Source organism: Musa acuminata, chromosome BXJ1-3 (assembly GCF_036884655.1).
Source record: "Musa acuminata AAA Group cultivar baxijiao chromosome BXJ1-3, Cavendish_Baxijiao_AAA, whole genome shotgun sequence".
In the NCBI taxonomy this organism is placed as follows: Eukaryota; Viridiplantae; Streptophyta; class Magnoliopsida; order Zingiberales; family Musaceae; genus Musa; species Musa acuminata.
This window is the reverse complement of record NC_088329.1, coordinates 39,887,982-39,906,427: the sequence shown is the minus strand read 5'-3', so window position 1 is coordinate 39,906,427 and position 18,446 is coordinate 39,887,982. Positions and strand designations below refer to the sequence as shown.

Genomic DNA, 18,446 nt, shown 5'->3' with positions numbered 1-18,446 from the left:
ATGCTTTTTAGAGAATATGACCACATATCATTTGCAAATCCAAACATAATTTGCTAGCCAATTTGATATCATAATAGGATTAAACTTTTACGTGACTATATGAATGTCCTTTTGGCCATTTTAAATTGCACGTCTCATGTTTATTCATTTCAGTTAATTTATCTCCTTAATTATAAAATTAATTAATTAATTTTATTTTAATCAAATATTTTGATCGAACTTAATTATTATTATATTTTGATTGTTCGATTGGATTTAGATTCGATAAATTAAGTCTTGATCGAATTAAAAAAAAAGTTAAAATTTATTATTTTTTATTATAATCAACTTTAATTTCGTCGATGCTAATTAGGTGAAGGGTTGGCCCAAATCCATAAGCCTAATTTGGATAGTCTAATTCTATACTTGTCCAATTAAATAAGATTGACTAATATAAGGTTCCATGTAAAATTAAAAAATTATAAATTATGATTTTCTTTAAAAGTTTTCTCATATGACATATTGATAATATCTTAATCCACTTATATTTATATATTTAAAAGTTCCATGTAATCTTTTCATACTAAATTATTAATATTTTTACATTTTATTCATCCCCTATGAACTGATTTAGTTGTCTCAAAAAATAATTCAACAACATCTCCCCTTTCATGATCATTTTAGAAATCTTAGCTCATCATTCATGAATTAAAATTTCAAAGGTTGTCGGTTATCAAGTCGACAAGATGATTCCTTGACGAGGAAGCATCATTTGCTTGTGATATATTTTCATAATAAATTATCAAGATTTTAGCCTTTTATTCATCTTGACCTAGTTGTATCAAAAATTAATTCAGTGACATCTCCCCTAGCGTGATCGTTTTAGAAATTTGATATCTCATTATTGACAAGTTAAATTTATAAATATTGTTGAATATCAAGCCGACAATATGATTTCTTCACTAGGAAGTATCATTTGCTAGTGATATGTTTTCATGATAAATTATCAAGATTTTTGTCTTTTATTCATCCCCTATGGACTGATCTAGTTGTCTAAAAAAATAATCTAGTGACATCTCCCCTCCCATGATCATTTTAGAAATTTGAGCTCTCATTATTGACAAATTAAATTTACAAAGGTTGTCGGGTATCAAGCTGACAAGATGATTTCTTAACTATGAAGCATCATTTACTCATGACATCTTTCATCAATGATTTAGGTTAGATGAAATGGATGGAGTAAGAGGATGTGGTGGCTATGCCTCACATAGAAGTTGCTACGATTAAGACTTGGATTTGTGTGATGTTAATTTAGAAAATATTAATCCTCTTCTTTCCAAAATGGATCTCATGTTTCAATTATATGATCTTATCTAATTAGGTAAGATATATTATGAATATGATTAGATTTTGATTATGGTTATCGACTAATAGATATGGAGTCTAATCACGGTAGAATTTCTTAGAAAATGATCAATGATTCTCCTAGTTACTTATCTTAGATCCTCTGCTCTTAACTATCAATAGATATGATCTTTTAAGGACTATATACAATGTACGAATAATTGGATATATGGATATGGATATGTTACATTATCGAGAGATTACAAATCTTCTTTCATCTCCCATTAGTCACATGAACTAGTCAATAAAATATTACAAATATTATTTTATCTCTCCTTTGTCCCTAAATCCATCGTTTATAATAGTTATGTAAAGAATATAAATAGAGGAGAAAACGAGTCTAATTCTCCTTGTAAATTGATATCATTATAGATTTTGGATTCGACGAAGGTATGCTTGTAGATCAAATAATGATTTTTTGAGCAGTATCAAAAGATATGCATCATAAATTTAGATTTATTATTATTTGATTTTTTATTTTAGTATTAAAATTTTTCGTATAATAATAATATGATGACTTTTATTCTTACACCTAGTACATCTATATAGTTCCATGAATCTAAGGGAGCAAATTTGTTATATTAAATTATACAATTTTATAATAATTCAAAATTAATGATTTTATTATTCAGATAAATTTAATTAAATGTTAATCAAGCATATAAACCATTCTAAATAAGGGGATATTAGATGAGATTTTTTAATATCTAAAATTATCGGATCAAATCTATTTTAATACTTTTTATCTTAATGATAATAACTTTACATAAACAGTTACCATCAAGATAGAAAAGCATACTTAAAATAAGATTTTTTAATATTTTAATATTAGTAGATTAATTCTATTTTGATATTCATATCTCATTGATATTAACCTTTGCATAGACCACTTTCAAATCAAGTAAACCGCTTGAACATATAAAAATAATAATATTTAATATTTTAAAATCATGAACTGAATTTATATTAATATTTCTATCTCAACTATACCAATTTTTACTTTTGACTAAAGTATTTTTACCAAGACGAATAGGGAAAAAAAAATCTGTATTGAATATATTATAATACTTTTCATTTCGACAATACCAACTTTTATATTGATGAATAAAAAATTATAAAAAATAATTTTATTATATTTTAATAAATTTAAATTAAATTTATTTTATTTTTTTAATCTTAACCACATAAACTTTTTGCACGAATATCTTTTAACTATCAGAATCTTTCTTGTTTGAGATACTATGGAGGTCAACATCGCCTACAGTGCCATGAGAAATATATATCGATGCTATAAGATTTACTTGTGGGTCCCACCTCAAGATGACACGAATGAGGGTACTATTGGTGTGCTCGAGTAATAATAAGTTGAGAGGTCCATAAAGCACACCGATAATAGAGGAATCAAAGCTGGCATGTGCCAAGTGTCTTGAAGTTAATAATTGTAATGTGCATCATTCTTATCTCTCATAAATCCAATAGCATTAATTCTCTATCTATCTATGACTTAGATTTCTCAGACTCTCAAAATCTTTGCTTTGTCTCTCATTCTATCTCAACAATTGCATAACTTCTTTTTCTCTTGATAGATTCTATCTCTCTCTCTCTTTCCTCTCCTTATGTGAGAAGGAACTATTGATTCTTGATAAGAAGTGCATCCGACGATTACAAGAAAGGAAAAAAGGGGTCACATAAGATGGATCTCTCATCCTTTCTTATTTCTCCTATTGGGGTTCTCTCTCCCCTCTCCTTCCTCTGTTATTACAGCCATCTCAATGTCGTTTTTAATCTCCATTGTTTGGAGCGATAACATAAGCGACTTCTTCCGGAGGTCGATGTGTGACCCTTCTTAATGTCGTTTCGAAGTACAATTTCTAGAGATAAAAGAAGAGGGTTTTGACTTCCTCTGTTTAACTAGTATATGTGTTGAAATAATTAAAATTAAATTAATAAAGATTATAGATTTTCTCTTATCTTCGATTTATCCCTAAATCCATTGTTCATAGCGGTCATGTAAAATATAAAAAGGGAGGAGAAGACGAGTCTAATTTTTCTTAGAGATAAGCATTACTACATATTTCAGATTCAACGATAGTGTGCTTGTAGATTAGACAAGGGTTTTTTGAGTAGCATTAAAAATTATGCATCATAAATTTAGATATATTATTATTTGATTTCAGATTTTGATATTATGATTTTTCATATAATAACATAAGGATGATTTTTATGCTTACACTTTCTACATCTATATAATTTTATGAATCCAAATAGGTAAATTCATTACAATGATATTAAATTATATAAATTTATAATAATTCAAAATTAATGATTTTTTTGTTCAGACAAGTTTAGTTAAATGTTAATCAAGCGTATCATATTAGAGCTAGACATTCATAATATTTTTTTAAGAATAAACACCATTTAATCATTATTAAATTATTTAATTCACTTATATGTATTATAAATTCATAGCTTAATAATAAACCTAATCAAATCAGAATAAAATTCACGTCTAGTCAAACCATTCAAGGGGATGTTATATTGGATGAGATTTTTCTTTAATATCTAAAATTATCGAACCAAATCTATTTTAATACTTTTTATCTTAGTGATAACATCTTTGCACAAATAGCTACCACCAATATACTAAAGAATTTTTTAATATTTTAATATTATTAGATCAATTCTATTTTGATATTTGTGTATCATTGATATTAATTTTGCATGGACTACTCTTAACTCAAGTATACCACTTGGACATATAAAGATAATATATTTCAATATTTAAATCATGAACTAAATTTATTTTATTATTTTCATCTCAACTATACCAATTTTACTTTCAACAAAAATGTTATTAGTAGATGAATAGAGAAAAAAATTTTGTTTTGAATCTATTATAATAAATTTCTATCTCAACAACACTAACTTTTATATTGATAAATAAAAATTATAAAAATAATTTTATAATATTTTAATAATTTTAAATTAATTTTTTAATATTTTTATCTTAACTACATAAACTTTTCGCATGAATGACTTTCGATTATCAAAATCTAACATGTTTGAGATACTATAGAGGTCAATGCTACCCAAAGTGTCACAAAAAATATCTAACAACATCGTAAGATTTACTTGTGGGTCCCACTTCACAAGTGGATGATACATATGAGGGTACTATCAGCGCATGCCTAAATAAAAATAAGTTGGGAGGTCTGTGGAGCAAACCAGTAAGAGAGGAATCAGAATTAACACATGCCAAGTATACCGACATTAATAACCATAATATGTGTCCTTCCTATCTCTTCTAAAATTACAAGCAACGATTGCGCACTAAGATAGAAAAGCATGCTAAAGATATAATTTATTAATATTTTAATATTATTATATCAATTCTAATTTGATATTTGTATCTTAATGATATTAACTTTTGCATAACCACTTGGACAAACAAAAATAATATTCTTTAATATTTTAAAATCATGAATTTAATTTATATTAATATTTCCATCTCAACCATACCAATTTTTACTTTTGACAAAAGTATTATTAGTGAGATGAATAGAGAAATTTTTTATTTTGAATCTATTAAAATAATTTTCACCGCAATAACACCAACTTTTATATTGATGAATAAAAAAAATTTATAACCAATAAATTTATAATATTTTAATATTTTTAATTTTAATTTATTTTAATATTTTTTTATCTTAGCTACATAAACTCTTTGTACGAATGACTTTTGACCATTAGAATTTAACTTGTTTGAGATACTATGGAGGTCAATGTTGGCCAAAATGCCACGAGAAATATCTACTGACGTTGTAGGGTCTACTTGTGGGTCCCTCCTCATAGGTGAGTGACACAGGTCAAGGTATCATTGACACATAAGTGTGAATAAGTTCAAAGGTTTGTGTAGCACATTAGTAACAGAGGAATTAGAGCTGACATGTGCCAAGTGTCCTGACGTTAATAATCATAAAGTATGTTGTTTCTATCCCGCTTAAAATTACAGGTAGTAACTGCGCACAACACAGTCACGCCTAGTGCACTAGCCTATTTAGGGTTCCTTATTAAAATTATAGTTTTACTCTTAAAAATTTAGTTAATTTTAATTTATCTCGTTTTGATAGTTGTATCCTTTAAAAATAAAATTTTTTCATTAAACATCCTTTCAAAATGTATAGTTTTATTCTTTAAAAATTTAAAATTATTATCCTCAACTATAAAATTGATTAATTTGAATTATTTTAATCAAATATTTTAATTCGACTTAATTATTAATATATTTTGAGTACTTGATTGGATTTAGATTCGATACATTAAGTCTTGATTAAATTAAGAGAAAGTTGATCAATTTTAATTTTATTGAACCTAATTGGGCCATCAGGTAGCTCAATTAAATGGTTGACTGATATAAGGATTCCATACGATATTTTAAAAAATTATAAATTATAATTTTTCTTAATAGTTTTCTCATATGATATATTGATAATATTTTTTCTCTTATGTACATAAATTTTTTGTATGAATGAATTTAAAGTAACTTCTTTGAAATAGACTCTAAATATCATAATAAATATTTGACGATGTTATAAAATTTAACGGAAGGAAAAATAAGTTGGGAGGTCTGTGGACCGCACCAGTAACAAAAACATAACAAACCAACCGACGTTAATAACGGTAACGCGCGTACTTCCCATCCCTCTCCAACAGCGTCAGTTCTCTTTGTATTTTATTTCTCGATTCTCAAAATCTTTGCATAGTTTTTCAACAACTCATTCTATCTCAACAACTCATTATCTTGATAGATTCCATCTCTCCTCTCTGTTAAGAACTGTTAATTCTTGATAAGAAGTGCGTGCGACACTTGAAAAGAAGGAAAAGTGTGAAATAAAAAAAAGTGTCGATCTCTCCTCTTTTTATTTCTCTTTTAGGTCGGTGAGTTCGGTATCCGACCCTCCTCTTTTTTCTTCTACTAGATTCTAGAGTTCTGTGTTTTTAGCAGCTTATGGAGATAAATGAGGGCTTTTGGCTTCAGAGAAAGGTATTGTGTTAGTGTTTCTTTCGCATTTTGTTTCTTTAGATAACCGAGACTTCCTTTAAGCAGATGTGCTCAGATTGTTCTTAGCTGTCACGCCTAGTTCTCTTCCAGAAATTGTTCCCCTAGTCAGAGAAGTTGTGGCGAGACAACAACGATCGATCTTGAAAGCCCTCTCCAGAAGGATCGAAAAACTCTGATTTTTCCCCTACCTTTACCTCTTTCTCTACAAATTCGACATCTGCGATGGAAACAATGGGGGCGAAGCTTCAGCAGCAGGAGGCTTTGGAGAAGCAGAGTGCTTGGGTTCTTGCCACTCCAGCAATGCCTATCACCCCTGAGAAAAGTCCCACAACCGGTCCTCGAGACCTCAATTTCTCCGAGACTGCAACCTCCTCTCCTCCAAACGAGGTTCAAAATCACAATGTTGGATCGCACCAGACCATATTGTTGAATCCAACGCCAGGGTTTTCTCCGATACATTTTGAGAATGTCCTGGTACTCACTAATCCAACTGGAATGCAGAACATAGCATCTTTTGCGTGGAACGATCAGCCTCTTGCTCTGTCAAATGGGAAGCTACTGCTGAGTGGAAGCATTTGTCACGGTGACAGTCATCTTCTCGGTAAATAAGTTATTTTCTTCAGTAGTTACCTTGTTCTTGTTGAATTAAGTTCTTGCTTACTTGAACAAGAACCGATCGGTCTGCATGTAACTTGGCAGATAGGACTTTTGTCGGGTTTTGTCCAAATCTTAGATTTACCCCAGAGGAAGCTGCATGCACGAGCAATACTAAGGCAATGCCTGTTCTAGTAGCCCCTGTTACTCCAGCTAAGGGCAACAAAACAAATGATTCCATTCAGATGCACAAGGAAGTCGAGGAGCTGATCAGGGGAAGAAGGAAAGAAGCTGGTGAAACTCAGTGCTATACCACTGTTCACCATGATTCCTCAAAGCTAGTAGCATCTGCAACTCCAGATAAGGGAAAGGAAATCGAAGATAACATTCGGGAGGTGATCACTCCTGTTGATGTGGATTTAATCAGGAATGGGAACTCACAGGGAGGGGATCAATCTGAACAGAGTTCCTTCAAGAAAGGCACTTCCTCTCAAGAACTGGGGGTTAAGCTGCCTACACATGCTTCAGTTTCTTCTGTTACTAGTCAGTTGGACATTGAACAAGACGAGGAGAGGATAAACCAAGGAAGAGAACTCAGCAGCACTACAAAGAAGAAGGGAACAAGGAAAAGACACAGGCCAAAGGTCCTCAAAGATGGGCTCTTGACCTCAAAAAAACCAGTTACTCCACAGCGGGTTGGGAAAAAAAGAGAAGGCCAAACTGGTAAGAGGAGTTATATGCGCAAGAATAGAAGCTCAAATTGCCCAAACACACCTTCTGATACGCCAAGAGATACTGGTGATACCTCAGGCACAGTATCAAAATCTGCCAACCAACGAACTGACAATGAAACCAAATTTATCAGGCGGAAATTGGATTTTGCATCTGAAAGCCAACCGGTAGATGAGTACCTCGAGCATGCTTTCACTAAATCAGCATCTCAAGCAAGGGGGAGATGTTCCACTGACAGTGCCACCTGCTGCAGAGCTAAGTTGAATGTGCAACTTGGAGAGGGACTGGAAGTTGAGGTGGAGAATTCAGGAACAGGCATTGCATTTGATCTAAATTGTTCCATTAATCAAGTGCTGGAGGAGTCCATAAGACTGCCAGAAGATCCATCTCCACTTCATCGACCTTCCAGAAGAGAATTGTTGAAGAAAAACTGGAAGTATCTGGCTAGAAAATCTGGCAATGCAAATAGTACAGATGACTCCAACTTTGTCGGAGTATCGAATTTGCAAAATGTCAAATTTCAATTAAAGTCAGATGGTGATTCAGACATGACTTTGATGCAAGATGAGGTGGATTATAAACAAGTTGAGAGTAATTATAGTACATATCCAACTTCAAGTGATACTCACCTTATACAGCCATGGTTCAGCAATATTCCACGATTTCCCCAGGAATGTAAAAGGAGGAGAACTGGCACAGGGCATGATGGACAATTTGGTCAGATGGCACGACGTGACTTCAAATTGTTTAGCTCTGCAGATGAACAAAAATTGATACCAACTACTGTATCACAATCTCCAGATTTCATGTTGTCATTTGGTCAAACCAAAAGGGCAACAAAGAAGAGATCAAAGATACCGATTCGAGCCCATAAGTTGGTCCGCAATGTGACAACTGCAGGTTGTGACTATTCCTTAGAAACCCCTGAAAGCCGACATCAGGCATGCATGGGATCCTTGTTTGCAGATGCTCATGTAACAATGAGAACAGGGAAGCGAACACAAAGGAAACGAGCTCATCTTAAGGCAATCTCAACTATGGATCACGAAGATGAACTTGTCCATTTTCATGAACCTGTTGGATTAACTTCAACATCAGAAGATCTACAAAACTTTGATTTTCTTCATCTTCATATCATTCCCGTTCAAGAATGCCGACGTAGGAGCAACATTCTAGAACCATTCGGCACCAACCAGATGTCTCAAGCAATAGTCCCTTATACCAATCAAACAGATAATTGTATGGCTGTTGCAGCTGAACCACAATACTCTCTTGTAAGTTATGATAGCAGCATGATGGTTCCATATACAGAGACCTATAGTGAAATCAAGAGAAAACGCCCCAGGGCCAAGGTTGATCTCGATGGGGAGACAAACAGAGTCTGGAATCTTTTAATGGGAAAGATGGTTAGTGATGCAGAAGGACCAGATATGGATAGAGAAGTGCAGTGGGGGGAACAAAGGCAAGTTTTCTGTGGTCGTGCAGATTCATTTATTGCACGCATGCGTCTTATCCAAGGTACTGCTTTCAATACATGTAAACATTCATATTCATATCAAATGTTACACCTGTTGACCTTCTGCACAAACTAGCTGAAAAGCAAAAGCAGATAACCACAATGTATGAGCTAGTTGAACTTAAAAAATTTGAAGTTAAATCACTTATCATGCAACTTAGTTTAGATATGATGATACCTTTAAAGAATAATAAGTTCTTACTTTGGCAAGACTATTTTCAGCTAAAGGGAAGTATGAGTGCACCACAATCTCTTGCAGCTTCTTTGGTGAGTAGATAAATTATACCAATGTGAAGACGTTCATGGAATTATATCAGAAGACCAACTAAGAAGTTGCACATAAATGCTTCTTCTGCACTCCAGTTGTCATTTATCAAAAACATTTATATGATGGAGTATGTTCTCATAATGCAATATCATGCACTTAGATAATTGTGAGTTGCAGCAAGTCATTCGGATTGCATGTGCTAAGTAGATCTTGTGACAACACGAGTATCTTATCCAAAATTTTGATATTTGTTTTTGTAGATAGATTAACTTACACTGTTGAAGTAAATGGCATAAACTCACATTTCATATGTATTGATATATACACATTGGAAATTGTAGTAGTGCCTTTTCTTCAATGTGATTTGATTATGAAACCATAAAACATCATTAGCTGCTTTAAGAAATAAAGAATTCAGCACAATAATTCAAGAGGTAGAACTTCATGAAAATTAAAAGGTTAAATGGGCAAATTTATGATGCTCAAATGAAGAACCAATAATTTGCACTTGTGCTTTTGTGTATGAATGCAAAAATATGTATGTATGCCATTAGACAGCTGCAGCTGGAATATTCTCTTCTCTTTTGAAGGTAGCTACAGCTAGAAAGTCACATCGATAAGTTACATAGTTTCTTATGAGAAATGGCTTTGCTTCCAGGGGATAGGCATTTCTCTCCATGGAAGGGATCAGTTTTGGACTCCGTGATAGGAGTATTTCTCACACAGAATGTATCAGACCATCTTTCAAGGTAAGATTGAGGTAACAGTCCGGCTTTTTCAGCGTTCAAAAAGATGTCAGATAGATGTAGCTTACATAATCGAAATCTATATTGTTAGCATTGCTTGTTTTCTAACAAAATAATCTTGATTTCTTAGCTCTGCCTTTATGGCTCTTGCTGCAAAGTTTCCTTTTAAGTCAAGGACAGATAATGTAGAAAACAGGATGAGCACACTGACAGAAGAATATGGAAGCATCCCATTCACTGATGACATTGATTCTTTGTTCGTCTGCCACATTGGAGATGTGGAAGTGAACAAGATGGACAAGGCTAATGAATCAACAAGGATTAATGTTAAAGGTGATGACTTGGACAATTTTTTTGGTCAAATTGTGCATGCGCAAGGAAGAGAGGTTGAAGTGAGTCTTGAAGCACCAAATGGCAGAATAGAGATATCCATACCAATAGCAGAAAATTCAGAATCAGAAGCTAAAAGGTCCCTAGATGATGCAGTATCATCCCAAACCTCTGTGTCTTCTTCTGTTGGCTCTTTGAACTGCACTAATCATGACACAAGTTTTGTGGGATTAACCCCCCATGAACTTCTGGATATAGGTTTAAATGGCAGTGTGGTCAGCGGCTCACACAGTTATGCCTCCTGTCAGGGGCATATACAGATTTCAGGAGTAAATGTTGTGCAGGAAATTTGCAACCAGGATAATGATGGGAATATGTTATCAGAGAAGTGTGGTGCGCTCGATCAAGAGTCTGAAGAGGAAAGAGGAATAGTTGATGGATTAAACAGTCATGGAGATCCTTGTCAAGAAATTAGTAGCACATCTAATTATCAAGTTAATTGTTCACGAAATTTTTCCTCATGTGTGCCAATTGTTGCATCTGAATCCTCTGATTCAGACAACATCGAGAATGCTGATGTGATCAAAATGAAAAGCATTTCCAGTTTGCTGAGTTCTGATCCAGGCAGCAACAACACGCACAACAAATTAGTTCAAAGAAGCTTCAAGGATTCGTCCATGGAAACTGATTCTGAAAGTCGACAACGATCATCATCGATGTCTAATGTGACTGTGTCACATGATACATGTCCATCTGCAATCAAACAAACTTCTAAATCACTTGTTTTCTCAAATGCAGATGAAATTACAACAATACTTCAGCAAGGTGAAATGAAGCAATATTTCCAAGTGGTAAATAGCCAACACGAAGTTGAATTTTTGGCTCAAAAACAACACTGCCAGCCCCAGGAATCATTTTCAAACTCCTGTGATGATGGAAAGGGCAATTCAATGGTTACTAAAGCAGTTGAACCTGATTCAAAAGTTCAAGCTTTTGGTCTGCTAGAGTTTCCAACTGAAAAATTAAAAGGTACACCAAGAGTAAAGAAGACCAAGGCTGAGTCTCAGAAGGCAAAGACTTTTGACTGGGATAGTTTGCGGAAGGAGGTATGCCACAATGGTTATATGTCAGAGAGAAGCAAAGACAGGATGGACTCACTGGATTGGGATGCTGTAAGGTGTTCAGACATAAGGGAAATTTCAGAAACCATTCGAGAAAGAGGAATGAACAATGTGCTGGCAGAGAGAATCAAGGTACAATAACAATTGCTTACATATATCTTTTTTCTGTATCCAGTGCTATATCTGGGCTATCAATGGATAATTTAATAGCAACAGCTAACAACTATCTCACTGGTCACTGTTGAACTTAGTAGTTCTTTTTTGTCTTTGGTGATCAATAATGACCAACAAGATCGATCTCTCTATCTGCTAACTCTGTTTAAATTTCTGAACTTTTATGCTTAAGATTACCTTGATAAGAAAATCCACATTAATTTTCATTGTTAAAATTTTACTTGCAACTAATTGTATGAAACTGTAAATGGTAAATAAGTTATTTTGAATCTTATGAACTTCAAGTCATGCTTGAGATAAAGGGTTGGACAACCAAGGTGATGCTGATGAGAAATGCACACACACAAGCAGCCGTACTTTATAACTTTATTTATAAGATTGTTATCGACGAGTGATTCAGCACACAACACTCCCCATAACATTAAAAGAAAGTTACGTAGCCTTCCTTAATAACATTTTTTTTATTAAAAAATAACTATGAATTACTAAATGTTTTGAATATGGAACATTTTAATCATACTTTACTTTCTAACATCTTGATTACTGCCAATCCTTGGTACAGGATTTCCTAAACCGTCTACTTAAAGATCATGGAAGCCTTGACCTTGAGTGGTTAAGGAATGTTCCACCAGACAAAGCAAAGTAAGAGTCGTAATTTTGTTAGGCCTTTTCAATTTTTTTTCTGTTTGATAAGTTAAAAATTAAGATATGCTTGTTATTTTAGTAATCCATCCAAACTTGCAATTTCTGTGTAATTTGATTTGTTTGATCTGAATAATCTAGGTGTAAATGTTAGTGAAGATATCTGATGATTTAAGAACTATGCTATGCTGCACAAACATAGTACAGAATTGTAGAATCAATGAATCCTTAGTATAGTTTGTACTTGCATTACTGAAAGTGATGCTTAAGTTAGACTAGCTTGACTTAGACCAGATGACTTAAGGTGTTCTCCCATTCTTTTGAGGCAACATGGAGGTTGGGACATTACTGGAAACAATGCTGAAATAGGACCTAGGTATACAAATGTGGAGAACCGAGACTCTGCTCATGCATGAATGATGATTCAACATAACTTTCATTGCTTTAATGTTGCAGGGACTACCTTCTGAGCATAAGAGGATTAGGACTAAAGAGTGTAGAGTGCGTTAGGCTTTTGACACTTCATCAACATGCTTTTCCTGTGAGTCATTCCTCATAAAGAACCCTTCTCACAAGTTTTATGTCAAAAAAAGATTATGTTTATGGTGCATCTGGCGACCAGGTTGACACCAATGTTGGGCGCATATGTGTGAGGCTCGGGTGGGTGCCATTGCAGCCACTCCCGGAGTCCCTTCAACTGCATCTTCTGGATCTGTAAATGACTGCACTTATTGTTAATTGTTGCTTCTTTATACTCATGAACTTGAGTTAAATATCAGAGCTTCACATGACAATTAGACCTAATGTTTTATTCGCATCTTTTATCCAAGCTATCCAGTCTTGGAGACGATTCAAAAGTATCTATGGCCACGGCTATGCACACTTGATCAGCGGACATTGTAATTTCTAGAACCTGATCCAAAAATCTTATTTTCAATTTGTTATCATATTTAGGATGTTGAAGCACTATCGAACTTCTATAGTTTGTTTATATTACCAGTTTTCTCATAAATCATAACAAAATTGGAAGTTCTACAGGTATGAGCTGCATTATCAAATGATAACTTTTGGAAAGGTATGCACATAATTTAACAACAAATACGAATACACATGAAATAGATTTCTTAAAAAAAAAAAAAAACTAAATTCAGTTGTGTTGTTTAATATACAGGTGTTTTGCACCAAAAGCAAACCAAATTGTAATGCATGCCCAATGAGAGGAGATTGCAGGCACTTTGCTAGTGCATTTGCTAGGTAACTTTCTAATATTCAGAACAATATGGATTTCATATTGCATGTACTAGTGTCCTAGTGTAAAAGACGAACTACTTGCCTGTACATAATATTTTTTGCACAATTGCATGTACTAGTGTAAAAGACGAATTGCATGGATTTTTTGCACAATTGCATGGATTTCATATTCAGAACAATTGCATGGATTTCAGAACAATTGCATGGATTTTTTGCCTGTACATAATATTTTTTGCACAATTACATGGATTTCATATTCAGAACAATTGCATGTACTAGTGTAAAAGACGAACTACTTGCCTGTACATAATATTTTTTGCACAGTAGTGTTTGATAGATATCATACAACACAGTATATGAACTTCTTCAAATGCTTATGGACAATCCAATCTTTTTCGAGACTATACATTCATAAAACCTTCAGAAAGAATTAATTATAAGACAATAGTGTATTCTATATGCTTGTTGTATGTACCAGCTGACATAATTGGGTTACTGGACCCCGGTGACAAAGCTAACTGAATGATAAGTATTGTACTAAACTGATGACTTACACAATACACAGTCATATGCTTATTGGTTTCTGGCATTTACATAACATGGAAATTAGTCAAAAAGTAAATCATTGAATTATATTTTTTTATCTCTGAGATTCAGCATAATATTGTTGCCCAAACACTTTTAATTGTCAGGTAGTATTACTCTGCATAAAACTATATGACATTGGCATGTGCTCTGAAGATAAATCTCTAACATCATTGCCTTATTTAGTGCAAGACTTGCACTTCCAGGACCAGAGGAAAGAAGATTAGTGAAATCGACAGTGCCTAATGCATCTGAAACTCATCAAACAACCATATTTGATCCAATGCCATTAAGCCAAATTGAGGAGAGTTGCTTCTTACGGGGTATTAGAAGCACTAATGAACCTATAATTGAAGAGCCACCATCACCTGAACATGAATTCCAGGGAACTTTAGAAAATGAGATAGAAGAAGTATTTTATGAAGATCCTTGTGAAATTCCTACCATAAATTTGAATTTGGAAGAGTTCACACAGAACTTGCAGAATTATATGCTAGAAAATATGGAGCTTCAAGAAGGTGAGATTGAGAAGGCTTTAGTTGCTATCACCAATGAAGCTGCTTCAATTCCCATGCCTAAGCTTAAAAATGTAAAGCGTCTCCGAACAGAGCATCTAGTGTAAGTGATTCCATAACTTCAATAGCAAGAAAATAGTGAATCCAGTAGTCTTCTTTAAACTAATTCTGTGATCGTTTTGCTTGATACAGCTATGAGCTTCCAGATGCACACCCTCTACTGGAAGGGGTAAATTTCTTTTGATATTACACCAGCTCCTTGTTTAAATTCTATAGTGGAATTCATTATTCATTCTCTTGAATGTGATGCAGCTAGAGCCAAGAGAGTATGATGATCCATGTCCTTACCTCCTCGGCATCTGGGCTCCAGGCAAGCAACTGTCTTGAATTTTGATATCATTATTCTTGTAAATTATGATTAACAGACTCTTCATCATGAATGCTCAACAAAAGGTGAAACCGCACAATCAACTGAACCACCAGGAACATGCTGCAATTCTCAAGAAATGGGTAGAATATGCAATGATATGACATGCTTTGCATGCAGTTGTAGACGAGAGGAACAAACTCAAACAGTCAGAGGAACTCTTCTGGTAACATACAAATTCAACTTGCAATGTAACTGTAGTTGTTGATTTGAATTAGTTATGCTTCCTCTATTAGTGGACAAAGGATGGTTTTGTTCAAGTTGCTGAGTAATACACTTGTCCACAAGAAGGAAAACATATAAGATTTTTTGTAGATAGAAATAGAATAAGTCTCTCGAGGAGTAATCTCATGCATTTGTTACTATTCAAAATATACCATGGACAGATACCATGTCGAACTGCAAATAGAGGAAGCTTTCCGCTGAATGGCACTTACTTCCAAGTTAATGAAGTAAGTAAAAACATTAGTTGTTATTGTTACTTTCTAGTATCTTAATGATGAATTCATTCTTGTGTTGTTTTATAATTATTAGGATGACATAAAACATATTTTGTTCAGGTATTTGCAGATCATCAGTCTAGCCATAGTCCATTGGTTGTTCCGAGGAGATTGCTATGGAACCTGCCCAGGCGGACTGTTTATTTTGGCACCAGTATTCCAACAATATTCAGAGGTAACAAGATTCATGCTTAGTTCATGAATGTACAATAAATTCTTAGATAAGATCCTGAGAAGGAATTAAAATTTCAGGTCTAACAACAGATGAGATTCGATTCTGCTTTTGGAGAGGTACACAATCAAAACATTGCAAAAAATTATCTTCATTTTGACTTCATGATATCTTCTACTTACAATAAGAATTATTTATTTTGGTCATCTTATAACCTGAGTAGGATGGAGCTCTTGCGATAATATATTGCTTGGCTGACAAAATCATGAATAATGCATGATTTGCCTATTCTTTGAAATATTCAAGATCTAAACATGTAACTAATTGAACAATCTGCTACACTATGAATTGACTTGGTAAAGGATTTTCTTAATGCAAATCTTTGAACACCATGATCAGAGATAACTTGCAATGAATCATGTCCAACCACTGTAGTTTTTCTCATCTGAAATAAATTCATGTGAATAAATGCTTTTTGCAATTTCAAAGGATCTACTGCTTTCTGGTAGGTTGAGTGCTTCCCTCTTGCTTTTGTCAAAAAAGATAAAGATGTACAGCTAATCTGAGTATGCACCTAAACTCATTAAGAGTTCGCACTTGATTTGTCAGCCATTTACATATACCAGGTACATGAAAACAATTCCTATAAGTTTCAGGTGGTCTTTCAGCCCTTAATTTCCGAGTTGTTGTCTACTGGTACTGAAATATATCCAGTAGGTTGCACACACGTCAAGAACTAAATTGAAGTGTTATTCCTTGGCAATCATAATTTCTCTATTTAGGACAGCAAAAGGAATGAAAACATGTAAACAATTGACAGAATAGTGTAATCCATACACTAAAAGCACAGGTTTCTACAACCATTTCAAGCCAAAAGAAAGAAAAATTAGCTATTGTCTCATATAATTGAACAAATTAATCTGAGATATGTGAACCACAAGATCGCATAACAATATATAATGTTTCTGATTTTGGCTGAGTTCAGTATTTGTCTTTTAAAATTTTGATGTGTAGAAGTTTGTTTTTCAAATTCAAACATTACTCTAAATTATCATATATTACCTACAGGATTTGTCTGCTTGAGAGGGATTGACCGACAAACAAGGGCACCCAAGCCTCTTAGTCCAAGACTGCACTTGGCAGCAAGCCATGCACAGAAGAAAACATCAATGAAGGTTGGGAAGAAGACTCAACATAAGACTGCCAGTAAAAGCTGAGCAGGATTTCACCTGTTGAAGCATGGCCTGGTGGCCAAATGTGTATATTATGGCAGCTCTACAATGATTCATTACATGCTTAATGTAGAGCCATTTCTTCATGGAATCAAAGTTACTCTGCACATAAGGAGGAAGGTGTTCTGTAGAGAGAAAGAAACCTTCACCAACTTGTAGCATTGCAAACATGAAGCATCTTAGAGAGACTGATCCAATGTGTAATTCCTTTCAAAGGACAGCTGAGAAAGATTTGGGTTCCCAAACCTTTCTAATTTATGTGAAGATAGATTTTTGGCTCTACCCCAGCAAATCTTTTTCAGCTAGCAATTGATGAGGCCAACATTTTTCATTGAAATCCAGTAGGATTTTTTTTCAAGTGTTAAAATCATGAGTTAAAAGATCGGTGGAGTTTTTATGCAAACTGATATTTACAGCCAAAAAAGATGACACACAGGAAACGATGAATGCCACAAAATAAACTCTAAAAAGATTCATTGCAGATGACAAAACCAATCCAAGATTTGTTGCAGCCTCTCATAGGAACTTAATTTTGATGATTAATGGATTCAATTTTGGATCAATCAAGAAATCACAAGATCATAAATGACGTTTGGTTAATTATGTTTTATATTAATGAGGTTTACACTTTCATTGGTTTAGCATTGGATTACAATTGAAAACAGAGGATTAAAAAGGCTGATGAGGACAGAATGAGGGTGTATAATTTCTTCCAACTTTTAGAAAGACTGTATGTTCTTAAGAAGAAAGAAATGAATGAAATAATTACCAAAATAATTCCCATTGTGAAGAGGGCGTGAGTTATTGCATAGAAAGGAATGTGGAAGGCTCCCTTTCACCCCCCAAAAAAGGTGTAAATTAAAGGTCAAAAATTGCAATTTACCACTCTTAATGATCATTTGGATTTATATTAAGCATAAAATCATTGAAAATATTAAGAAACCAGTGTAGTAGGTTTGGGACGTCTTTGAACATCTACCTGCATCGTGATTGGAGGAATTCGTGGTTCACAGGAGGGTCCCACATGACTTGCTCTAGCCGAGACGGGACGGTCGAAGACGCGAGCCGCTGATGCCGTCTTCGCTCTCATTTTGGTCTCCGTGACGTCATCCAGCGGACGAGTTTGAAAAGCCTCGATGGGATCCCGTTGGTTTCCGAGCATCGTTTCCCACGCACTTTAGTTGTCACTTTCTTTA

The 18,446-nt window shown here is 33.9% G+C and overlaps 1 protein-coding gene across 1 annotated transcript; it reads left to right on the top strand.

Moving 5' to 3' along the window:
- The first annotated feature begins 6,512 nt into the window (after nt 1-6,512).
- On the top strand, nt 6,513-17,419 carry LOC135629591 (protein ROS1C-like). Its single transcript, XM_065137169.1, has 18 exons — nt 6,513-7,046; nt 7,145-9,289; nt 10,214-10,304; nt 10,432-11,884; nt 12,489-12,568; nt 13,025-13,109; nt 13,191-13,282; nt 13,399-13,467; nt 13,607-13,643; nt 13,740-13,822; nt 14,591-15,022; nt 15,112-15,148; nt 15,232-15,289; nt 15,373-15,512; nt 15,733-15,798; nt 15,907-16,021; nt 16,099-16,137; nt 17,087-17,419. The coding sequence occupies exons 1-18, from the start codon at nt 6,668-6,670 to the stop codon at nt 17,233-17,235; spliced, it is 5,550 nt and encodes a 1,849-aa protein (XP_064993241.1). The 5' UTR covers nt 6,513-6,667; the 3' UTR covers nt 17,236-17,419.
- Nucleotides 17,420-18,446: the final 1,027 nt, after the last annotated feature.